At 48.7% G+C, this 26,349-nt stretch overlaps 1 protein-coding gene across 2 annotated transcripts in view; it reads right to left on the reverse strand.

Annotated features, from left to right (window-relative positions):
• Nucleotides 1-26,349, reverse strand: part of GPN1 (GPN-loop GTPase 1) — a 127,517-nt gene that overhangs the window by 21,605 nt on the left and 79,563 nt on the right. The window contains exons 14-15 of one of the 2 annotated variants that reach the window (XM_077812222.1): nucleotides 2,071-2,202; nucleotides 1,790-1,915 (exon numbers count right to left, since the gene is read on the reverse strand). In XM_077812222.1, coding sequence (XP_077668348.1) covers nucleotides 1,790-1,915; nucleotides 2,071-2,202 — 258 coding nt within the window. Of the gene's footprint in view, nucleotides 1-1,789; nucleotides 1,916-2,070; nucleotides 2,203-21,176; nucleotides 21,408-26,349 lie in introns of those variants that run through there. The other variant, XM_077812223.1, reaches the window with a different exon arrangement.

Consider the following 26,349-nt stretch of genomic DNA (forward strand, 5'->3'; position numbering starts at 1 on the left):
TTTTCATCATCTAAGTCAGATGCCACCAGCAGAAGGTTGATTTTCTTTTTTGGTGGTTCAGGTTCTGTAGTTTCCACATTAGAGTGTTGCTCTTTTAAGACTTCTGAAAGCATGCTGCATACCTTGTCCCTCTCAGATTTTGGAAGGTACTTCAGATTCTTAAACCTTGGGTCGAGTGCTGTAGCTATCTTAGAAATCTCACATTGATACCTTCTCTGAGTTTTGTGAAATCTGCAGTGAAAGTGTTCTTAAAATGAACAACGTGTGTTGGGTCATCATCTGAGACTGCTATAACATTAAATATATGGCAGAATGCCAGTAAAACAGAATAGGAGACATACAATTCTCCCCTCAAGGAGTTCAGTCACAAATGTAATTAACACATTTTTTTAATGAGCGTCATCAGCATGGAAGCATATCCTCTGGAATGGTGGCCGAAGCATGAAGGGGCATATGAATGTTTAGCATATCTGGTATGTAAATACCTTGCAATGCCAGCTACAAAAGTGCCATGCAAACGTCTGTTCTCACTTTCTGGTGACATTGTAATAAGAAGAGGGCAGCATTATCTCCTGTAAATGTAAATAAACTTGTTTGTCTTAGCGATTGGCTGAACAAGAAGTAGGACTGAGGAGACCTGTAAGCTCTGAATTTTTACATTTTGTTTATGAATGCAGTTTTGTAACAAAAAAAAAATCTACATTTGTAAGTTGCACTACAGTACTTGTATGAGGTGAATAGAAAAATAAAATTTCTTATTTTTACAGTGCAAATATTTATAATAAAAAAAATATACACTGATTTCAATTACAATACAACTACAATATATATGAAAATGTAGAAAAATATCCAAAATATTTAGTAAATTTCAATTGGTATTCTATCATTTAACAGTGTGATTAATTTTTTTAATCACAATTAACATTTTTAGTTAATTGTGTGAGTTAATTGACAGCCCTAATTAAAAAAACAAATTTGGGAGCTGGCTGCAGCTCCATTGGAAATAGGTGCCAAGTTCTTATAAGTATCATGGGGCCATTCACTCGTTCAAAAATTAGTTATTGGGCTTGATACAGTATACACTAAGTGAAATGCTCTGACTTGTGCTATGCAGGAGGTTGGACTAGATAATTGCAATGGTTGCTTCTGTCCTTAGAACCCATGATCCTGTCCCAAATGGAGGTGCCAGATAACAATACATCTGAGCAACATTTGAGGACTATGGGTGAATTAGCACACATGAAAAGATCAGGACAAGTCTTGGAAGATTCAGGTGCTCCTAGGCCTTCTCTCCTGGGGTAAATTTCACCCTAAAGGTGAAGAAGTGAGCTGGAGATGCTGGTCCCAGCACAATAACACTAGAAGCTGGACTAGTTCCTCATGCTGGTGACTGACAACAGGCTAAACTGACACAAAGTGTGCTCAAAGCATTTGTAACAGCAAGTAAGGCTGATGGACCCAACTCTTACAAGTAAGAGGAGGCAAAGCAGCCAATAAATTAATCACAGAGAAAATCTGGATGAGCACCTTTTTTTGTCCAGTAGCAAAGCAGTGACTCCAGGCTCAAGCCAGCAGTGGTCAGGAACACAGTGAATACACCAGAAGAGGTCTCACAAATACTGGATCCAATGCAAACCATTTGCGGGACAGAGAAGAGACAAATGGGGTGATATCTGGTAGGTTCTCTACCTTAATGAAGGGAGGCCTGGATTCATGCCACCTGCCTAGCCAACACGGGAATTAACAGAGAGCTTCAGTACTAGGAGGGACGTTGGAGGGCTTACAGCACCTTGAATTTCCTGCCCAGTGTCCTTGGTCCATTTGTAAACTTGATCCATCCATGTCTTTGTCCCCAGCTGTTCAGAGGAGCAGGGCAGGACTGTCCCTGCACTGTTAATGCGGATGAAGACATAAACTAAGGTACAACAAAGATTGTTATTAGTCATCTCTACACAAAATGTAGATGCTGGGGCCAGACAAGGGGGTGGAGACTATGGGGCTCCACCGAATGAGTTACTGCCCCCAAGTAGAGCATTGGGTGGGGATGGAGGATGCCCTTCAGGCACTTACCCATCTCATTTTCCTTCCCATAGATGAGCTGGTTCATGTTCTTTCCTTGTGGGTGCCTTGACAATACTGGCTGAGCTTTAGCCCTTTGTAATGGAAGGATTTTTCGGGTTGGAATTGGAACATGAACAAACCCTGCAGAGGAAGGAGGAAGGGGAAACCTCACTCATTCTGGCACCCCACAAAACAAGCCACCACAGACAATAACTAGACAGAAAAGATTTCCTTGTGCTTCTCAGGCACATACAGGATCACTGCACCCACCATAGGAAGGTGAACACCAGCCATTCTACACATGCACAGTAGTATCACACTTTGGGGCCCTTCTCTAGAAGCCTTAAGTCTATGACCAGCCCACGCTTTTCTACTGAAAGTCTCTAGTTCCAATTCTAGGCCAAATAAGGGCCTGGAACCCACAGAAAGAGGCCAGAGGATTCCCAAGCCTCATCAGGAAAGCTTTGGGTTGATGTTTGTTAGAACCCCTTTTGACTGTTGGAGACTAACTTTCTCAGAAATGACATGCTATCACTGCACAATTGAGGAAATGCGGTCAATATGACCCATAATAATCACTGGTGTTAATGACCAATGTAAGAGCTATCTTCATATCCCCATCACCATTAATGACCTGAGCTTTTACCAAATACAGCCCCAATAATCAGAAGGAGGCAGAAGATCTGGGACTTCCAGCCCTCCATGGGGAAGATCCATCTAGACTGCCTGCACAACTAGGGCCCTTCTCTCCCTTACGCCCCCACTCTCCCAGTTACTGTAATATAATTAGAGCTTGCTACAAGAATTCTCAGCTGTGACCTCAGCACCTGAAAAATCTAAAGGATACTTTCCACCCTTTGAGCTTCAAGTGCCTGAGCATTCCTCTGTGTGCTAAGTAGCAGGGTTTCAGATGTCTTTTCAACTTGATCATGGAATTGCTGAAAGTCATTGTGGTTAGGGAGAGGAGCTACAGATGACTAGTCCACATTATCAGATAAAGTGATGTCAGAGTCCCTGAGTCACTATATCAATAGGAACAACTGGTGGAACATACTCCGTTTCCAAGAGAGTGTCAGTAATTATCAAACACTGGAGAGTAAGCTGGAAATGGTTCCTGTACAACCTGAGTACATAACATAAAAACGGCCATACGTGGTCAGACCAATGGTCAGGGCCATCCCTAGCCATTTTGGTGCCCTATGCAGCCCACCGCAGGGTGCGTGTGTGTGGCCCCAAGTCTCCACGGGGAGTGGGGCGGGGAGGAGCAGCCTTGGGGGCCAGGGCGGGAACCTCCCCCAAGCACTCACCAGCTGCACGGAGCGGGTTGGGGCCAAGTGAGCAGGGTGGGCTTGACCCCTCACTCACAGGGCAGCGGGAAGTGGAGTGACCCGGCCCCAGCCTGCTCCGCTCTCCTCCCCTGGCTCCCAGCCTTGCGGGGCAGGGGAGAACCGAGCCCCAGCACTGACCGATGGTGCGGCTGGGAGCCAGAGGCGCGGAGTGGCCTGGGGCCGGGTCACTCCACTTACCGCTGCCCAGTGAGTGCAGGGCAGGCCCAACCCCTGCTGCAGTCCTCAGGGGAAGGGGTGGAGTGGGGTGGGGCTGGGGCAGAGCAGGAGCAGGGGTGGAGCAGCATGCAGCTACGTAGGGCACCAGGAAATTTGGTGCCCTATGCAGCTACATACTTTATGTATGGGTAAGGACAGCCCTGCCAATGGTGCATCTAACCCAGTATCTTGTCTTCCGACAGTGGCCAGTGCCTCAGAGGGAAAGAACAGAACAGGGCAATCATCAAGTGATCCATCCCATTGTCCAGTCCCAGCTTCTGGCAGTCAGAGGTTTAGGGACACCCAGAGCATGGGGTTGTGCCCCTGACCATCTTGGCAAATAGCCTTTGATAGACCCATCCTCCATGAACTTCTCATTCTTTTTTGAACCCAGTTATGCTTTTGGCCTTCTCAACATCCCCTGGCAACAACTGCCACAGGCTGATTGTGCATTGTGTGAAGACTTATTTTCTTATGTTTGTTTTAAACCTGCTGCCCATTAATTTAATTGGGTGACTGCTGGTTTGTGTGTTATACAAAAGGGTAAATAACCCTTTCCTATTCACTTTCTCCACACCATTCATGATTTTATAGACCTCTATCATATCCCCCTCCTTAGTCATCTCTTTTCTGTCTTTATTCTCTCCTCCTGTGGAAACTGTTCCATACCCCTAATAATTTTTATTGCCCTTCTCAGTACTTTTGCCAACTCTAATACTATCTTTTTTTGAGATGGGGAAGACCCGAATCGCACACAGTATTCAAGGTGTGGGCATACCATAGATTTCTATAGTTATTACAATATTTTCTGTCTTAGTATCTATCCCTTTCCTAATGGTTCCTAACATTGTTAGCTTTTTTTGACTGCTGCTTCACACTGAGCAGATGTTTTCAGAGAACAATCTACAATGACTCCAAGGTCTCTTTCTCGAGTGGTAACAGCTAATTTAGACCCCCTCATTTTGTATGTATAGTTGGGATTATGTTCTCCAATGTGAATTACTTTGTGTTTATGAACATTGGATTTCATCTGCCATTTTGTTGCCCGGTCACCTAATTTTGTGAGATCCCTTTGTAACTCTTCAGAGTCACCTTTGGATTTAACTATCTTGAGTAGTTTTGTATCATCTGCAAATGTTGCCACCTCACTGTTCACCCCTTCTTCCAGATCATTTATGAATATGTTGAACAACAGTAGTCATAGTACAGATCCTTAGGAGACCCTGCTATTTACCTCTCCACTGTGAAAACTGTTTATTCCTACCCATTGTTTCCTATCTGTTAACCAGTTACTGATCCATGAAAGTCCAAGAACACTATATCCACTGGATCATCCTTGCCACATGCTTGTTGACCCTCTAAAAGAATTCTAATAGATTAGTGAGACATGATTTCAATTTATAAAAGCCCTGTTGACTCTTCCAATATTCATGTCTGTGTCTTATAATTCTGTTCTTTACTATAGTTCCAACCAATTTGCCTGGTACTGAAATTAGGCTTACCGGCCTGTAATTGCCAGGATCACCGCTGGAACTTCAACATTAAAAAATAATAATAATAAAAAAATCAGCAGTACATTAGCTATCCACCAGTCATCTGGTACAGAGGCCCATTTAAGTCATATTACTGTTTAATTTATCAATTTCTTCCACAACCTCCTCTCTTGCCACCTCAGTGTGGGACAGTTGCTCAGATTTGTCACCTCAAAAGAATGGCTCAGGTGTGGGAATCTCCCTCACATCCTCTGCAGTGAAGATGGATGCAAAAAAATTCATGTAGCTTCTCTGCAATGGCTTGTCTTCCTCGAGTGCCCCTTTAGCATCTTGATCCTCCAGTGGCCCCACGGATTATTTGGCAGGCTTTCTGCTTCTGATGTACTTAAAAATACTTTGCTGTTAGTTCTTGTGTCTAAAAGATGTTCCTCAAATACCACCTTGGACACTGCTGGTACTTTTCCTCTGTAGGGAGATGGGGATCAAACAAAGGTTTCCTGCCTTACGTAAATCCTTTTAAGGCTAGGGAAGGGGTTAATCTGGACTCTCCTCCATTGCCTACCCAAGAAGAAGGACTGCTGAAAGATCCAGAAGAGATGAAAGAACTAACCTGAAGGGAAAGGCAAGGGTGAGTCCTGACTGAGACTGGGGTCCAGTCTGTAAGAAAAAATAACTAGAACTCTAAGCTACACAAATGCTGCAACTTACCTAAAATAACATTTAGGTTGAGGAATTGCTTCTTGAAACCAGTATCTGTAAGATCTTAAAGTTTAGTATGCGTGTTTTGTTTTATTTGCTTTGTTATGTTTTCTATCCCTTATAATCACTTAAAATCTACCTTTTATAGTTAATAAACATGTTTTTGTTTATTATTAAACCCAGTTTGTGCAATCCATATCGGGGAGCAAGAAGCTGTGCATATCTCTCTTCACATTGAGGGAGAGAGGGAATTTTTATGAGCTTGCACTTTGCAGATCTTTCTATACAGCTCAAGACAGTATTATTTTGTGTTTACTCTCCAAAAGGGGTGTGAATGTGAGTACTGGGTGAATCCTGTCACACAGAGCTGACTTCAGTCTGTGTCTGCAGCTCGGTGTGGCCCTACCCACATATGTGTGCTGCAAGAGGCCAGAGAGCCTAATTCAGCAAAACAGGGAGAGGGAATCCAGCCTGGAGGAGCAGGAGGGGCTCAGTGAAACTCCAGTACATCAGGTGGCATCCCAGAAGGGCAGTCCAACCTGTCACAGCAGATTCTGGTTACAGGAACCAAATATATCAAACCCAGCTCTTCTGCAGAATCTTCAGATGTGGAATATATCTCATAGGTAGGAGCTCAAGGAAACTGCACTGATGAAGTAGAGGTGTTGCCTGTAGGGCATACCAATGGAGTCATCAGCAAGGGGGGTCAGATCCAGACCCCATAGATGCAAAATCATAGTTCTCTCAAAAGCAATGCTGCTGCTTCTCTTTTTCTTATATTTTTCCCTCAGCACCAGATAGAAGAAAGAGAGAGCCTGACAAAATCTGTTTCTAGAGTTGATGGGGAGGAAGCAGCTGGCACCAGGGATGAACTTAGACCATGTCTATACTACCAAGTTATGTCGACACCCAAAAGTCTACATAATACAAATCGGAATTGGGGGACAGTGATATCAGATACCAAGCTGGAAGGAGGAAGCTTCTGAACTGGGAAGAGAGAGCAGCCAGAGCCTACCTGGATGCAGGAGAGACCTATATGTATTGTGCTGAGGGTTGCTAGGCCTGTGGGCTCAGAGTTTCCTGTGCTGGGTTCAGATGCTCAATAAAACCTTCTGTTTTACACTGGCTGAGAGTCACTCCGGTCTAGAGATCAGGGTGGCATTATTCCTTCTGGGAGTGGAGGCCCCAGGGGTCCAGTGTGAGTGGACTTCATAGGGGAGCGGGGAGAGACAGGCATGCTGAAGGCTCAGAGACGGCTGGTTCCAGGAGGCGGATGGGCCTATGGCTTAACCCCTGAGAGAGTGGACCCATAAGAAGGGCTGTCGCACTGAAGGGGGTTCCTCCCAGGGACCGTACAGAGCCGAGAGAGAGCACAAATCCTGTGAGTCCATGACAACTTGGTAGCAGAAGATGGTTGGTGGATGCACCCTGTAGACAGTTGGCTGCGAGCACAGGGGCTCTGCAGTGAGTGGGTGCCAGCAATAAGACAAGGGAATTAAAGGAACCAGTGAGGAAATGGCCTATAACTAGCTCCCTAAAAGGGATATTGCACGTCTGTGCAGGGATGGATGGCTAGGCATTGGAACACTCACCAAGGAGCAGCTGATTGCATGGCTGGTAGAGAGTGACCAGTCTGAGGAGCAAGTTACAGATCCCAGCAGGGCTTCTGGGATGCCTGGAGAGCCTGGGAGTAGCCAAGGGTGCAGTCAGCGTAGCAGCTGGGAGTCTATCAGACCTGATTCCCTGGTCAGCAGGGGGGTTGCCCAATCGGGTTTCTCCCCAGAGGAGCTGTGGAGACTGGAGCTGTAGAGGAGAGCGAAGGAGATGGAACTGGAGGAGTGGAGGCTGGTGGACAGAGAGAACGAGAGTACCATGCAGAACAGCAAAAGCAGGAACTGGAATTGGAGGAGACGTGGGCCAAGAGGGCCTGCTGGGGAGCGGAGGAGGGAGGGGGGTAAAGTGGAGAAGGACCCTGAGATGCCAGTTCTACAGGGAATCTGGACACCAAGTTGTTGCCCCAGTTTAAGGGGATGGGGGAGATATTGATGCCTACCTCACAGCCTTTGAGAAAGCTTGTGATTTGAACCAGATTGACCTCGTGGACAGGCTCCGCTGTCTAATCCCCATGCTGGGTCCCAAGGCCACAGAGGCGTTCAGCCAAATGTATGGTATTGAGACTGGGGCCTATGAACTCTTCAAACAGGCTTTGCTGCTAAAGTTTCAATTGACCCTTGAGGCATACAGGAAACGATTCCAAGGTTACGCAAGACTGCAGGTGTCACTTACACGGAGGTCACCAACCTGCTGGGGGAATCTCTCTGCAAGTGGGAAAAGGGTGCAGGGGCCACTACCGCAGAGAGCATGTATAACCTGGTGGACACTGGAGCAGCTGTATGACAACTGCCCTCCAAAATGTAAGATGTGGTTAGTGGACAGGAAGCCTAAAGATCTGTGCAGTGCAGGTAAACTGGCAGATGAGTTTGTGGACAGCAGATCAGGGACAGGAGGGAGAACCCCATCGGGGACTCAGAAGGAGAGTCACCCACAGACCCCTCAAAGGTGGGATTCCAGTGTTGCTGCACCCAGTGCCAGAGGCGAACAACAGCAAGGTTCGTTGCCCGGTGTGCATCACCCAATAATCACAACAGGGTGGAGAAGCAGAAAAGTTTATTTGCAGCTGCAAACAAGGTACAGGGAGAATAGAATCTCAAATCCTGCACACCGAGCAGGAAGTTACACAGGCTTTTATACATCCTTTCTTCAGCATACTTATCCAATAGCAAGCTGCCCTAAGTATCCATATAGCCAGCCAATCCAGTTACCAGCTAGCTCCCTTGTTCTCTGTACCATCTGTTAAACCATACATAAAGCTACTTTATTCAGCATTGTTCTTCCATATCTGCCCTGTTTGGCCTTGTTTAGTTTCAGGCAGTCTGACTCTGCAACATATTGTTGCAGATCCTCAGCATATCTGCTGTGAGTGCCTCCAAGCCAAGGAGGGAGGGAAGGGGGCAAGGACACTTGGGCCTAGTGCGAGGGGGCTTCATCGACACTTGTGGTCTTCCATCCCCTCGAGTTACCTAGCGGCCATGCCCCAGTGTCCCCAACAACTACTCCCTCCTTTGAGAACACTCAGCCTTGGCTCTGAGTTTTCTCACTTGGGCTACTTATTTCTTTACAATAGGACTTTGCATAAGCACTTTGTGATAGCCCTGAAGAGAGTGACTTATTAACTTTTACAAAAGGGTCCTGACACATGATGCTGCACAGCATAATACCAATAATACAAGCAATACAGGAAAAAGAAGTTTCAATAACAGGCTAAATAAACCACCAAGCCAAGATGACAAACCCCAGCCTGAAAACAAGGTTTGTAACCAATCACTCTTGGTGGCAGTACAGGCAACCTGTGCTCCGGCTCAGGCATGGGCCTCAGCCTGTACCACCTTTTCATAGATCTCATAACTGCTATCATTTACATATACACAACATGGGGGCCCGACGAGGGCACAAACCCCTCCTTGGGATGCCAAGAGATAGTCCAAAGCCAGCCTGTTTTGGAGGGAAAAGGTCCTGAGCTACTGTACCTCTTTATTTAATGTTTTTACTGCCGACCCTAAATCACTAACCGAGTCCTCTAACTCTAAGGCCACTTTCTCAAGTACCATTTGCAGCCTTACAGTATAGCGGCCTATGCCTGCCATGGCTGGCCCGGTAAACAGTGGCGCTATTCCCAGTACAGAGCACCCTACAAGCTTCTCGGTTGTGAGGGGATTCTTTATATTGCCCTCCAATGCCGCAGTCAGTCGCCGCAGGGTCTTTTCTCGTGACTCAATAGAGGTGTCTCGGGCATTTCTAATCTTTCCTTTGGGCAGTGTGGCAGTTATTGACAGATGAGGAACTCCATGAGCTATATAACAGCTACCTGTCCAGTTGGCTGGCAGCACCTTGTAAGCCTTTCGGCCACATACAAAATAGTGACCCTGTAGGGACCAATAAGGACTGTTTCTTAAGGGGATTCCTGGGGTATTTAAGGCTGCTTTGGCTGCTTTTCCAAACAGTTCATATGCCCCTAAGGGGGCATCCCAGCCTCCTGATTGGGTACAAGTGGGGGCCTTTCTAACTGTACCGTTCAAATTACACTCGCCATAGGTACCACTACAAATCCACCATTGGCTTGCTACATTGGAGATATTAACTGGACGGCAAGTTATATTTCCAAACCCTTCTTTTGTGGTAAGATTATTCGTAAGAGTTTCCCTAAAAGGGGAGGAACCATTACACCCACACTGCTGGCCTCCCCTTTTGGTCTTTATCCAATACCCATCAGCCCATTGTGTAATAACACAGGAGCTTTTTCCCACAGGATGCCCATAGTGATCAGATTGGCTTCGGGTAAAACATAACACTCCCTTGGTGAGTACTGCAACTGAATACTCCTGGTCCTGATAGGTGGCCTGCTGTAAAGAGGTCTTGTTCCAGAACGGAGAGTCTGTTCGTTCCTGCTCTTTGATGGCAGCTAATTCTGCTAGGGTCAGGGGCAGCATGTCAAGGGGCATTCCCGTTTTGGGGGACAGTGGAGTCGGAGCACATACCCAGCAATCAGTCTGGTTTGTTAAATTAGCAACATGGTGCGCAAGCGAAACAAAGGAGTTATGCTCCCGATATGCACAGTTTGGAAATAACAATACAGAGAATAACAATGTTACCCAATTAATTATCACCAGAGTCTTCCCAACCCAGGGTCTCCAGTACCTGGGTGGGCCCATTTTGGCGTTAAGGTGCCTGCTATTTGTGTCTTTTAAACAGTAGCTTTAGCCCGAGATCGTTACTAGATGAAGAGTCAACAGGTTGGACGGTCCACCGTTCTGCTGACGAGGGGGCGGGTACTGCCTTCAGATGAGAGTGATGGATCCAGTTCTTGTGTCCCTAGACCTTTGCCGCTCTATGGGAGATTAGCAGGACGGTATAGGGTCCTTTCCACTTTTCCTGGAGAGGCTCGTCTTTCCAAGTATGAACAAGCACGGAGTCGCTGGGCTGTAAGGAGTGGACGGGAGATTCCAAGGGGAGAGGCTGGGAATCCTTGGTATACCTGTGAAGAGACAAGAGAACAGCAGACAGGGAACACATATACTGAGACAAAAAACCATTACCCAACTCCCATTCCCCTGACAGAACCGGGGTGCCATTCATAGGCCATGCCCTTCCAAACATAATTTCAAAGGGACTAAGCCCTAATCTACCCTTTGGGAGAACGTGGATACTGAGTAGGACGAGGGGCAAAGCATCAGGCCATCGCAGTGAGGCTTCTTGGCACACTTTTGAGAGATGCCGTTTAAGGGTCTGATTGATACGCTCCACTACCCCACTGGCTTGCAGTCTCCAGGGCGTATGGAGTTTCCAGGGGATCTGTAAGGCATTTGAGATGCTTTGAATGATTTTTCACATGAAGTGTGTCCTGTTGTCAGATTCCATCCACTGGGGGAGTCCAAAGCGAGGAGTGATCTCCTTAACAAACGTGAGGGCCACTGTTCTGGCAGTGCAATTACGGCATGGGAAGGCTTCTGGCCATCCGCTGAATCGATCCACTATGACAAGGAGATATTTGAACCCTTGGGTCCGGGGAAACCAGTAAAGTCTATTTGCCACCACTCGTCCAGGGCCCAGAGTGGGTTCTAGGGCAGCTGGTGGCACAGGATGTCCCTGTCAGGGGTTATTCTTTTGGCAGACTAATCAGTCCGCTTATACTTGGGCAGCCAGGGGTCGGAGTCCGGAAGTGATAAAGTATTTTCCCATTAGTTGGATAAGTGCTTCAATGCCAGCATGAGTGTTTTGATGTAGTTTCTGCAGCACCGGCCGGATCAGGCCCTTTGGTAGGAGGTCCTTCCCTTCCGGGGAATGGAGCCATCCCTCCTTTTCCCGGAGACCGAGTTTGTCAGTTAGCTGTCTCTCCTCCCCAGAGTACTGAGGGGTTGGAAGCTCCCCTCCTGATGGGATAAGGGCATGCATATGGGCGTTCTCAGTCTGAGGGGATGGCAGGGTGGCAGCATGCTTAGCCTCTCTATCTGCCCAGGCGTTACCTCTGGCCACATCTTGATCCTTCCTTTGATGGGCTTTACAGTGTACCACCGCCACTTCCGAGGGAAGTTGTACGGCTTCTAGGAGCCGGAGGATTTGGGGCCCGTACTTGACTGGGGAGCCTTGGGCTGTCAGCATTCCCCTTTGCTTCCATAGGCCAGCATGAGCATGTAGCACCCCAAAAGCATATTTTGAATCAGTAAAAATATTGACCCACTTTCCTTTTGATAGTTCAAGTGCACGGGTCAGGGCTATTAGTTCGGCAAGCTGGGCAGAGGTCCCAGCAGGCAAACCTTCAGCTTCCACAGTGTCATGGAGGGTCACAACAGCATAACCCGCCCTCCTTTGCCCATCTATTACGGTACTGCTACCATCAGTGTACCACTCATAATCTGTATTTGGGAGGGGTACATCCTTTAAATCCGGACGGCTGGAGTACTGGGCATCTATGATCTCTAAACAGTCATGTTCCTGTTCCTCTGTTTCTGGCAAGAGGGTGGCTGGATTAAGGGAGGGGCAAGGCTGTAAGGTGACTTCAGAGTTCTCTAACAGCTTAGCCTGATACCGAGCAATCCGAGCCTGGGTGAGCCAGAGCCCTTCCTTTGCATCCAATAAGGCTCGGACCATATGGGGAGTATAGATTTGCATAACCCCTCCCAAAGTTAGCTTCTCGGCTTCCTCAAGAACTAGGGCAGTAGCTGCGACCGCCCGTAAACATGCAGGCCAACCCTTTTCAACCTGATCCAGTTGCTTAGAAAAATAAGCCACAGGACGTCTCCATGCTCCTAACAGCTGTGTGAGAATCACAGAATCATAGAATCATAGAATATCAGGGTTGGAAGGGACCTCAGGAGGTCATCTAGTCCAACCCCCTGCTCGAAGCAGGACCAATCCCCAATTAAATCATCCCAGCCAGGGCTTTGTCAAGCCTGACCTTAAAAACTTCTAAGGAAGGAGATTCTACCACCTCCCTAGGTAACGCATTCCAGTGTTTCACCACCCTCCTAGTGAAAAAGTTTTTCCTGATATCCAACCTAAACCTCCCCCACTGCAACTTGAGACCATTACTCCTTGTCCTGTCCTCTTCTGCCACTGAGAATAGTCTAGAACCATCCTCTCTGGAACCACCTCTCAGGTAGTTGAAAGCAGCTATTAAATCCCCCCTCATTCTTCTCTTCCACAGACTAAACAATCCCAGTTCCCTCAGCCTCTCCTCATAAGTCATGTGTTCCAGACCCCTAATCATTTTTGTTGTCCTTCGCTGGACTTTCTCCAATTTATCCACATCCTTCTTGTAGTGTGGGGCCCAAAACTGGACACAGTACTCCAGATGAGGCCTCACCAATGTCGAATAGAGGGGGACGATCACGTCCCTCGATCTGCTGGCTATGCCCCTACTTATACATCCCAAAATGCCATTGGCCTTCTTGGCAACAAGGGCACACTGCTGACTCATATCCAGCTTCTCGTCCACTGTCACCCCAGGTCCTTTTCTGCAGAACTGCTGCCTAGCCATTCGGTCCCTAGTCTGTAGCTGTGCATTGGGTTCTTCCGTCCTAAGTGCAGGACCCTGCACTTATCCTTATTGAACCTCATCAGATTTCTTTTGGCCCAATCCTCCGATTTGTCTAGGTCCCTCTGTATCGTATCCCTGCCCTCCAGCGTATCTACCACTTCTACCAGTTTAGTATCATCTGCAAATTTGCTGAGAGTGGAATCCACACCATCCTCCAGATCATTTATGAAGATATTGAACAAAACCGGCCCCAGAACCGACCCCTGGGGCACTCCACTTGACACCGGCTGCCAACTAGACATGGAGCCATTGATCACTACCCGTTGAGCCCGACAATCTAGCCAACTTTCTACCCACCTTATAGTGCATTCATCCAGCCCACACTTCTTTAACTTGCTGACAAGAATACTGTGGGAGACCGTGTCAAAAGCTTTGCTAAAGTCAAGAAACAATATATCCACTGCTTTCCCTTCATCCACAGAACCAGTAATCTCATCATAGAAGGCGATTAGATTAGTCAGGCATGACCTTCCCTTGTTGAATCCATGCTGACTGTTCCTGATCACTTTCCTCTCATGTAAGTGCTTCAGGATTGATTCCTTGAGGACCTGCTCCATGATTTTTCCGGGGACTGAGGTGAGGCTGACTGGCCTGTAGTTCCCAGGATCCTCCTTCTTCCCTTTTTTAAAGATTGGCACTACATTAGCCTTTTTCCAGTCATCCAGGACTTCCCCCGTTCGCCACAAGTTTTCAAAGATAATGGCCAATGGCTCTGCAATCACAGCCGCCAATTCCTTTAGCACTCTCAGATGCAACTCGTCCGGCCCCATGGACTTGTGCACGTCCAGCTTTTCTAAATAGTCCCTAACCACCTCTTTCTCCACAGAGGGCTGGCCATCTATTCCCCATGTTGTGATGCCCAGCGCAGCAGTCTGGGAGCTGACCTTGTTAGTGAAGACAGAGGCAAAAAAAGCATTGAGTACATTAGCTTTTTCCACATCCTCTGTCACTAGGTTGCCTCCCTCATTCATTAAGGGGCCCACACTTTCCTTGGCTTTCTTCTTGTTTCCAACATACCTGAAGAAACCCTTCTTGTTACTCTTGACATCTCTCGCTAGCTGCAGCTCCAGGTGCGATTTGGCCCTCCTGATTTCATTTCTACATGCCCAAGCAATATTTTTATACTCTTCCCTGGTCATATGTCCAACCTTCCACTTCTTGTAAGCTTCTTTTTTATGTTTAAGATCCGCTAGGATTTCACTGTTAAGCCAAGCTGGTCGCCTGCCATATTTACTATTCTTTCGACACATCGGGATGGTTTGTCCCTGTAACCTCAACAGGGATTCCTTGAAATACAGCCAGATCTCCTGGACTCCTTTCCCCTTCATGTTAGTCCCGCAGGGGCTCCTACCCATCCGTTCCCTGAGGGAGTCGAAGTCTGCTTTCCTGAAGTCCAGGGTCCGTATCCTGCTGCTTATCTTTCTTCCCTGTGTCAGGATCCTGAACTCAACCAACTCATGGTCACTGCCTCCCAGATTTCCATCCACTTTTGCTTCCTCCACTAATTCTTCCCAGTTTGTGAGCAGCAGGTCAAGAAAAGCTCCCCCCTAGTTGGCTCCTCTAGCACTTGCACCAGGAAATTGTCCCCTACGCTTTCCCAAAACTTCCTGGATTGTCTATGCACCGCTGTGTTGCTCTCCCAGCAGATATCAGGAAAATTAAAAAGTCACCCATGAGAACCAGGGCATGCGATCTAGTAGCTTCTGCGAGCTGCCAGAAGAAAGCCTCATCCACCTCATCCCCCTGGTCCAGTGGTCTATAGCAGACTCCCACCACTACCTCACTCTCGTTGCTCACACTTCTAAACTTAATCCAGAGACACTAGGGTTTTTCTGCAGTTTCGTACCAGAGCTCTGAGCAGTGCTTACATACAGTGCTACTCCCCCACCTTTTCTGCCCTGCCTGTCCTTCCTGAACAGTTTATAACCATCCATGACAATACTCCAGTCATGTGAGTTATCCCACCAAGTCTCTGTTATTCCAATCACGTCATAATTCCTTGACATCACCAGGACCTCCAGTTCTCTCCTGCTCCTGTGAGCACTCCTAGGGCCACCCCCTTTCGTTCATGTACATACAGCTGAAACGGCTTAGAGAGAGCCGGGGCTTCCATCAACTTCCTTTTCAAGATTTTAAATGCCCTGTCAGCCTCTGGGGTCCAGTAGAAGGGGTCATGATCTGCTCCTTTTACACAGTCGTACAGGGATTTAGCCCATAGTCCAAACTCTGGGATCCATATCCTGCAAAAGCCTGCCATACCCAGAAATGCCCTGAGCCGCTTACGATTACTTGGGGTAGGAACTTGACAGATAGCTTCCTTCCTTTCGTTTGAAAGCTGATGCTCCCCTTGCCGTATGTGGAACCCGAGGTACCGTACCTCTGGGAGGGCGATTTGAGCTTTACTTCGTGTTACCCGATATCCCCGGAGTCCAATAAAATTCAGAAGGCTCACGGTGGCTTTAAGGCAGGGGGTTTGGCCCACAGTGGCAATTAGCAAATCATCTACATACTGCAGAAGGAGGGCCTCCTCATTATCCCACTCCTCTAGGTCCCTGGCCAGAGCCTGGCCAAAGAGGGTGGGGGAGTTTTTAAATCCCTGGGCCAACACTGTCCAGCAAAGTTGCTTTTTAACCCTATTTCGGTCCTCCCACTCGAAGGAGAAGATCTCCTGTGAAGGGGTGGCAACTGGGATGGTAAAGAAAGCATCTTTCAAATCGAGGACTGAAAAATGGGTATACTGTCCCCCTATAGAAGCCAATAGGTATACGGGTTAGGGACAAGAGGGTGCAGAGTCTTAACCCATTCATTGACTGCCCTTAGGTCCTGTACCAGCCGATACGTGCCATCAGGCTTCCGTACGGGTAGAATGGGAGTGTTCCAGGCTGACTGACATTCCCGGAGAATACCATACATTAGGAATCGATCTATAGTTTCCTGTAAACCTTCTCTGGCTTCCCTCTTGATTGGATACTGTTTTACTTGCACTGGGCCTTTCCCTGGTATGAGCTGAATAGTAATGGGGGTCTCGTGGGTGGACTTTCCTGGGATCCCTGATGCCCACACTAGGGGGTACACCTGGTCTTCCCACGGGCTCCATTCTGGGGTTTGCATGGCTGAGGGCTCAACTGCAAGGGTCATGATCCATGCATTCTCAGGGAGTAAGGTAAGGGTTATTTCATCCTCAGCAAAATGCAGGGTGGCACTGAAGTGACAAAGCAGATCCCGTCCCAGCAGAGGTGTTGGACACTCAGGGAGGTATACCAGCTTGTGGGATATAGTCCTGTTTCCCAAAGCGCATTCCGTTGGGGCATACACTGGGCACTTGGTGTCCCTGCCTGTGGCTCCCACCACGGTAAGGGAATCTGCTACTGGCAACTGAAGGGGTCGATTTACGGCAGTTTGTGCAGCTCCAGAGTCCACTAAAAAATCTATTTCTGAGCTTCCCACCCGCATCTTTACTTGGGGTTCCGGGGGTAGGGTGGTCCGTCTCCCCTGACACCCCTATTCCTGCTCCGCCATCACCATCATAGAGGCACCCCCCTTTTCTTTCCTCTTTGGGCACTCATTTTTCCAGTGTCCCTCTTGCTGACACAAGGCACACTGGTTGCGACCCAATCATCTCTCCTGCGAGCCCGGACGTTCGCGTCCACGGCTCCTTCCTCCCTGGCCACTTCCCTTAGCGCTGGCCTGTACCGCTGTTACCATCAGTCTCACTTGCTTTCTCTCCTTCTCTGTCTCTCTCAGACTATAAGCTCGGTTTGCAGTCTCTAAGATTTGTGCCATGGTCATGCCCATTAAATCCTCCTTTTTTTGTAACTTTCTCTTAATATCAGGGGCTGCTCTGCTCGTAAAAATTCCCTTAATGATTGACTCAGTTGCCTGATCATCGGGGTCTGCATTAGTGTTCTCTCAAATCATGTCCTGAATACGCTGTAGAAAGGCCCCTGGGCTTTCTTTTAAATCCTGCATTACTTCATATGGCTTTGCCCAATTATTATGTCGGACAGCCAAGTGACGGAGTCCATACAAAAGCAACTCCTTATAGGAGGTAAGGCGGGTCATATCCCCAGGATTATTTGGATCCCACCTGGGGTCTGCTCGGGGGACTTGTGCATCCGGGTCAGGGACATTAATACGATCCCGGTCATACCGTTTCTGCGCCTCCTCCCTTGTCTTGGACACAACCTGTTGTCTTTCAACCTCAGACAACAAGGTTCGCTGGAGGATGTTACAATCATCCCAGTCCGGCTTGTGGCTGCTAAGACATCCCTCAAAAACTGAAATAAACCTGTTTGGTTTGGTGGAAAACTCTCCTGCCTGTGCTTTGAAAGCAGCCATATCCACAGGGTTAAAGGGCACATGAGTATAAACCTGCATAGTCGTGGCCGGACGCCTGTCCGATCCAGACCGTGCGACTTTAGTTTCGGTGATTAAGGGGTATAAGCCAACCATTGGGGACTTACAAGGTGTGGGTGTAGGGGCCGAAGGGGACACCGGCTCTGCCATTACAGTGTGGGTGGGGGTCTGGGGACTAACATTAGCTGCTACTGAACTAGTCGGAGTCAGATTACAACGCTGTAAAATATCTGGTCGAGTACATAAAGCCAAAAACGAATGCGCATACATACGTTCATTCCATTTCCTCGTTCTCTGAGAGAACAGGAGTAACTGGAGGATCGTGTTGTAATTAATTGACCCTCCTGGTGGCCACCTGGTCACTCCTGGTCCTCTAGTTGATATTGAGACCAGTCAACTGTACAGAATCGTTTTAATTGACTCTTAGTCATCAGATCCGCACCAAATACCTTCCAGTTTGCTAGAATGCATTCTAGGGGCGTACACTGTGCCCTAACCCCCGAGCTCTGTCCCTGTCCCATATCTACAGGGTAACTCTGGGCATCCCCAGGTTCCAACAGAGCATACAATCCAGATTTCAAAAGGTTCCTACCTTATCCAAGGGACCGGTTCCTCACCATCGCCCACAGCTGCTTCTCCACTATATGAGTGCATTGCACTGTTGTGCCCTCCGGGGTCAATCAAATCGCGTCTCCTCCGAGGCCCCCAATGAACTCACCAGTGCGTGCTGGGTGTCGGTTTTCGCCGCAATCCTCGACCTCCAGGAGGGGTCCGGGCAAGGCTAAATAGCAGCCTCGTTGCCCTCACCCAGAGACGCCAAAAGCTGTTGCTGGCACCCAATGCCAGAAGCGAACAACAGCAAGGTTCATTGCCTGGTGTGTATCACCCAATAATCACAACGGGGTGGAGAAGCAGAAAAGTTTATTTGCAGCTGCAAACAAGGTACAGGGAGAATAGAATCTCAAATCCTGCACACCGAGCAGGAAGTTACACAGACTTTTATACATCCTTTCTTCAGCATACTTATCCAATAGCAAGCTGTCCTAAGTATTCATATAGCCAGCCAATCCAGTTACCAGCTAGTTCCCTTGTTCTCTGTACCATCTGTTAAACCATACATAAAGCTGCTTTATTCAGCATTGTTCTTCCATATCTGCCCTGTTTGGCCTTGTTTAGTTTCAGGCAGTCTGACTCTGCAACATATTGTTGCAGATCCTCAGCATAACTGCTGTGAGTGCTTCCAGGCGGGGGGTGCCAAGGGCACTTGGGCCTAGTGCAAGGGGGCTTCATCGACACTCATGGTCTTCCATCCCCTCGAGTTACCTAGTGGCCATGCCCCAGTGTCCCCAACACCAGGAAGTACATCTCAGGGGTGCTCATGAATGCTGGGGTGGGCCAACCCCCTCATGTGACTTGAGGGACCTGAAATGTAATTACTGTGGCCAAAAAGGATACAAGGTGGCGCAATGCCTGAAGATGAAGGAAATGGTGGCCAAGCAGAACCCTCGGAGTGTCAACAAGGTGGAAGCCCACCCACAGGGAGCAGCACCAGTCCAGGGGGCCGAGGTCGATGTGGTAGGACCAGGGGGAAGGGAGGGTCAGGCCAGGTCAGCTGGGGAAGGCAGGGGCTCCAGCCCCAGAGCGCCTGCACTCAATTCACTGGGTGAGCATGGGACAGACCCCTGGAGACAATGCCACATCATCCCTATTGAGGTAAGGGGAAGGAGTGTCCAGGGGTTCTGGGACACAGGTGTGGAGGTGACACTGGCCTGGCTGGAGATGGTGAACCCAGAGCAGCTAGTGCCCAATGCATACCTGACCGAGGGGGGGTGTTCGGGCCCCCCATCAATGTGCCTGTAGAGAGGATACATCTGACATGGGGGCTAAGGAGGTGCTCTAAAGAGGTCAGGGTGCATGTTCAGCTACCCATGGAGGTGCTAATGGGTAATGACTTGGAGGACTGGTTGGATGGCCCTCAGAGCGCCCTGGTCCTTACCCAGAGCCAGAGCCAGCAAGGAACACCCGGTCCCAGTCTGACAGCACGGAACCTCCCAATGGAGGGGGGCTGGGGGAGCGAAGCACTGAAGGTAGAGCCTGAACCTCTGTCCCAAAGTGGGGAAACTGCACATCCTTGTCCAACCAGAGCTGTGCCCTAAACCCAGCAGCTGAATTCCAGACAGAGCTACAGGAGGACCCCTCCTTAGAGAAGCTGAGGGCCCTTGCTGGCCACAGTGGTGCAGGACCCCTGAGGAGGACCACCACTAGAGATTCTGGTGGGAGAAGGGATTCCTGTACCAGAAATGGGCTGGTCTGGGGCACACTGAACTTTGGAAAGTCGGGAAGCAGCTGGTGGTTCCCCAGACTGTTCCCCACACACTGTTGTACTTGGCCCATGATATTCCCTTTTTGGGGCATCAGGGAATCTGGCGCACAAGGCAGAGGCTGCTGCAGAACTTTTACTGGCCTGGGGTCTTTTTGCGCAGTCCAACAGTATTGCAGAGGACTTGGGAGACAATGATATCGGATACCCAGCTGGACGGAGGGGGCTTCTGGACTGGGGGGAGAGAGCAGCCAGAGCCCACTTGGATGCAGGAGAGACCTAGATGTACTGTGCTGTGGGATGCTAGGCCCGAGGGCCCAGAGAGTTTCTTGTGCTGGGTTCAGATGCTCAATAAAACCTGTTTTATGCTGGCTGAAAGTCACTCCGGTCTAGAGATCAGGGTTGCATTATTCCCTCTGGAAGCGGAGGCTCCAGGGGTCCAGAGCGAGTGGGCTCCCTGGAGGGGCCCCTCGGCGAGAGATAGGTGTGCTGAGAGGTGCGATTCCAGAAGGCGGAGGGGCCTATGGCTTAACCCCCAAGAGAGAGTGGACCTCTGAGAAGGGCTGCCACACTGAAAGGGGTTCCTTCCAGGGATCATACAGAGCCAAGAGAGAGCACGAGTCCTGTGAGTCTATGACACAATGGTGACATTTGGTGCCTTATATTCCAGTAAGAAAATGATTAAAAGGCCTGTGCATGTATTGGCAGTGCCTGCAATCGCAATGTGTAGGAAAAAAAATAAAAATGATTTACCATTATAAAACTTTGTGTTTCTTGCACAAGAAACAGTGCACAGAAACACACAGATGCTTGGTGGTAAAGGAGTAACTAGGGAAGGGCAGACTTTCATAACTGTGTGTAGGTCTAGCTATCATTGTGAAAGTTGTAGGACGGGGTGGAACGAAGGAGAAACCGAGAAGTCCCGGAAAGTGGAAAGGACGGTGTGGGCAGAGTTTGGGGGAGGAGGGGCAATGGAACAGTTTGGAATGTACTGCAGTGGAGGTAGAGCACGGATCTGCTCGGTCTGCAGCATTAAGGACATCAGGATCTACCTTTGCTCCTCCATTACTTTAATCATCCACTCAGTTGCATCATTAACAAACACGTGATTCTCTTTCTATCCTGCCATTCAGCTTCCCAGCACTCCTTGCGTTCCCTTTTTTTTTCATTGGTGCACTGCAGTACCTCCCAGAACATTTCTTTGCTGCATCTTGGACGCTTTCTTATCTGGTGGAGACGCTCGACCGGGGTGCCTGAAAGTTTCCTGAAGGTGTTCGCATCTGGTGAAGCACAGGAGACAATGCACAGAAGCGGGATTGTTAAATTCATGCACAGTATTGAAACATTTCAGTTAAATACACCTTTTGCAACATTGCAATCACTTTCTCACTGACCCTAGCCAGGCACACATCTCTGTGAACACCCAAAACATTGTAAGTGTTGGCCTGTGCGTGGGGGCGGGGGCGGGGAGTGGGAGGGCACGCACAGGGCACTCCACATGGGGAAAAGAGCACACACTCTTTGCAAGGGTCATGGTGAAGCATTCTAGCATCCCACATGTTAGGATATAGATATTCAGACCTGTTGGTAAAGGCCTGTACTCGAAGAATTTAGGTGTATTCTTATCACTTGGCTAGTTAGAAGTATAAAAGAAAGAATCAAAATCACTGTCTGCCAGCGTAAAGTCCTTCTCTTACTGTGACAGTCTGAGGCCCTGTTCTTAGATTAAGGCCTTTGGCTAAGCAACAGGCAGCTATAAACGGGGAAGCGACCGGTCGCATCCTCACATTCCAAACTAGGCACATTGAAAGAAGGTGCTATTGGGCTGTTAGGAATACAATCCTGTCCTGAAAAAAGAAAAGGAGTACTTGTGGCACCTTAGCGACTAACCAATTTATTTGAGCATAAGCTTTTGTGAGCTACAGCTCACTTCATCGGATGCATCGGAAACTGGAATCATGCTTGCTGGAAGTTCACCCCAATAAACATCGAATTGTTTGCACCTTTGGACTTCGGGTATTGTTGCTCTCTATTCATGCGAGAAGAAGCAGGGAAGTAAGTGGGTGAAGGAATAAGCCCCCAACACCACACTTTTCCACAGACGGGGCATTCTAGCAGATATCTCACTGCTAAGGGTAAGCAGGAAAATGAGAGTACATCTACTCCATGCTTGTGGCTTCTGCCCTGCTCCGTATGCTGCTCCCTGATGTGCCGCTTTGGTCCCTGCACAAATGATTGCCTAATGGCACAGGAAAGTTTCCTACAATGGGGGAAGGAACAAAGATGCTCTGTCATGGAACCTTTGGCAAAGGATTGCCGAGTACCTCCAGGAAACTTTCCTGGAGATCTCTCTGGAGTATTCCCGTGAGATGTCAGCATGCATCAACACCCTATTCTGCTGTACCAATTAGGTACGCAGGGAAATGTCCAGCTCACAGAAACACAGCCAGCCTTGTACATGTCTATACCCTGAACCCAGCTCTGCACTACACAAGCCACGGCCATTTACCAGGCATCTCATCTCCTCAGAGAGCAACTGCTGAGACTGGCTAGGCACCTCTGGAGTGGAGAACAGTTCCTGGCTACCTGCCCCACCGGAAGCTGCACATCCTTGTCTAACTCCACCTCTTCACCAATAACTTCGTCCTCTGGGTTAGATCCTCTTTCCGCCGCCTCTGTGCCCTCCGAAGTATCTACGGGGCTCTTGGCAGTGGAGGTGGGGTCATCACCGAGGATACCGTCCAGCTCCTTATAGAACCAGCAGGTGTTAGGTGAAGCACCCGAGCAATGGTTTGTGTCCCTCGCCTTATGGTTCACCTGCCTCAGCTCCTTTATGTTCGCTCTGCACTGCAGCGTGTCCCGATCATAGCCCTTTTCGCACAAGCCACAAGAAATCTGCCCGTAGGTATCTCAATCCCTATGGCTCAAGACCAGCTGGGACTGCACAGCCTCCTCTTCCCATATACTGATCAGATCCAACAGCTCCACAGTGGTCCAACGGGAGAGCGTTTAGTGTGATAACCCACCATGGTCATCTGGGAAGATGTGATGAGACCTCTCCACACCAAGCCATTAGGAAATTGAATGTAAAAAATTCCTGGGGCTTCTAAGGGGGAAGGGCAGATATTTGGTTACCTGGCTGCAGGGCAGTGGAGTTCAAACAGCTGACCAGAGAGGTTAGGATGGACATTGTGGGACACCTCCTGGAGGCCAATTAAAGCAATGAATCAGGCGTGGTCTCTACACTGGCACTTTGTCGAGAAAAACATAGAGGAAAAAGATGCAAGTCTCTCGTCGGGGTGGATGTATTTAGTCGCCAAAACCAGACATTTTTCCTGACAAAAGTCGTATCGCAGTGTGTACGCACTCACTGTTTGGTCAAAAAAGGCAGTTTTTGGCGACAAAACTTGGTAGCGTAGACAAGGCCTCAGAGATAGCACCAGAGATGTAGGTGACTGGAACTCTGGAGCTGCCCATGGTGCTGAGGTTGTAGCCAGCACCAAGATGTCAGCACTCAAGTGTATCACTAACTTTTGGGGTTCAACTATCAAATGGAAGCTCTTAGAAGACATAGGCACTGCAGTCTTGTCACCAGGTAGTAGCCAAGGAGTTCTTTGGCACCAGCTGGAAATAGGACGGAGCTGGGGCCAAAGTCTTTGGCAGCTCAGACCTTGCATGCCAGAGCACACACTTAGTTCATGAGCCCCTCCAGGCTTCTGCTTTCCTACCATAACCAAATCCTTCCTTTGCACTGCTAATGGTGCCAAGGTAATTTTATGGAGCCCAGGAGGATTTTGGAGCTGACAAAAACTGCCTTGAGCCATGCATAGTGCTCCAGCTTGTAGCTGCCAAGGGTTCTTCCTACTTCTTTCTTAGCCCTGGTCTACACTACGAGTTTAGGTCGAATTTAGCAGCATTTGATTTAACCCTGCATCCGTCCACACGACCAAGCCTGTTTTGTCGACTTAAAGGGCTCTTAAAATCGATTTCTGTACTCCTCCCTGGTGAGGGGAGTAGCGCTAAAATTGACCTGGCTGGGTCAAATTTGGGGTAGTGTGGACGCAATTCGATGGTATTTGCCTCCAAGAGCTATCCCAGAGTGCTCCATTTTGACTGCTCTGGACAGCACTCTCAACTTCAATGCACTGGCCAGGTACACAGGAAAAGCCCCAGGAACTTTTGAATTTCATTTCCTGTTTGACCAGCATGGTGAGCTGATCAGCACAGGTGACCATGGAGTCCCAGAATAGCAAAAGAGCTCCAGCATGGACCTAATGGGAGACACTGGATCTGATTGCTGTATGGGGAGAAGAATCCGTGCAGGCAGAACTCCAAAAAGACAAAATGCCAATATATTTGCCAAAATCTCCAAGGGCATGATGGACAGAGGCTACAACAGGGACACAGCAGTGCCACGTGAAAGTTAAGGAGCTGAGGCAAGCCTACCAAAAAACAAAGGATGCAAACAGTCGCTCCGGGTCAGAGCCCCATACATGCCGCTTCTATGATGAGCTGCATGCAATTCTAGGGAGCGCCCCTACCCCACCACTACCCCACCACTGTCCATGGACACTTGCAAGGGGGTAGTCTCACACAACAGGGATGAGGATTTTGTGGAGGAGAAGGTGGTTGAGGATAGCACACAGCAGGCAAGCGGAGAATCTCTTCTCCCTGGCAGCCAGGAACCGTTCATCACCCTGGAGCCAATACCCTCCCAAGGTGGGCTCCCGGACCATGAAACCGGAGAAGGCACCTCTGGTGAGTGTACCTTTGTAAATATAATACAGGGTTAAAAAGCAAGCACGTTTAATGATTAATTTGCCCTGAAGACTTGAGATGCATTCACGGCCAGTATAGCTACTGGAAAAGTCTGTTAACGTGTCTGGGGATGGAGCGGGAATCCTCCAGGGACATCTCCATGAAGCTCTCCTGGAGGTTCTCTAAAAGCCTTTGCAGAAGATTTCTGGGGAGATCAGCCTTATTCCATCCTCCATGGTAGGACACTTACCACGCCAAGCCAGTAGCAAGTAGTCTGGAATCATTGCAGAACAAAGCATTGCAGTGAATGGGCCTGGGCTTTGGTGGCATTCAAGCAACATCTGTTCTTTTTCTCTTTGTGTTAGCCTCAGGAGAGTGATATCATTCATCGTCACCTGGTTCAAATATGGGAAATTTGTTTAAGGGGACATTCAGAGGTGCCCGTTCCTGCTGGGCTGTTTGCCTTTGGCTGAAAAGAAATCATCCCCGCTGTTAACCATGCAGTGGGGGAGGCCCGTTCATGCTGAGCTGTTTGCGTTTGGCTGACAGAGATCTTCCCTGATACTAGCCATGTGGTGCAGGTGTGTGGGGGGGGTGTATGAAGCGATCATCCTAGAGAATTAGGTGTGTGTGGGGGGGTTGGATTGTGCTGCACATTCACCCTAAAACCGCAGCCCCTCCTTTTAAATGGCCAACCCAACGGGCTTTGCTTGGTATGGGAAAGAAGGGCACTGCTGTTTGAAACCATTCCCACGTTATGAGGGTTGAAGAAGTTGAAACCCTTTTCCTTACCATGGCCGCCTGGAAGCCGAATTCTGTTGCCCAGCCGAGCATGTGTGATGTCTCACACCAAACCAGCAGGCACTCAATATAAAAGGCAAAATGTGACCTTGTACCAAAAGCACGTGCTATGTAATGTGAATCACTTGATCAGTGTGAAATAGTCTTCCCTTTGTTCTCTAAAATGTATCTTTTTAAATACTACTCTCCCTTTTTTTCTTCTGCAGCTGCAAATGTTTCTATACTTCCCCATCATCTCCGTCCCAGAGGCTAGTGCAGATTAGAAGGTGAAAAAAATGCACTTGCGATGAAATGTTCTCAGAGCTCACGCAGTCCTCCCGCACTGAAAGAGCTCAGCAGAATGCGTGGAGGCAAACAATGGCAGAGACCAGGAAAGCATTAAATGAACATGATGAGAGGAGGCAGGATGCAATGCTGAATAATGGGGGAGCAAACTGACATGTTCAGGCATCTGATGGAGCTGCAGGAAAGGCAGCAGGAGCACAGACCACCTCTGCAGCCCCTGTATAACTGCCTGCTCTCCTCCCCAAGTTCCATATCCTTCTCACCCAGATGCCCAAGAACGCAGGGAGGTGGGGGAGGGGGCGGCTACCGGCACCCAGCCACTCCACCCCAGAGGATTGCCCAAGCAACAGAAGGCTGGCATTCAATAATTTTTGAACC

Source organism: Eretmochelys imbricata, chromosome 3 (assembly GCF_965152235.1).
Source record: "Eretmochelys imbricata isolate rEreImb1 chromosome 3, rEreImb1.hap1, whole genome shotgun sequence".
NCBI lineage: Eukaryota > Metazoa > Chordata > Testudines > Cheloniidae > Eretmochelys > Eretmochelys imbricata.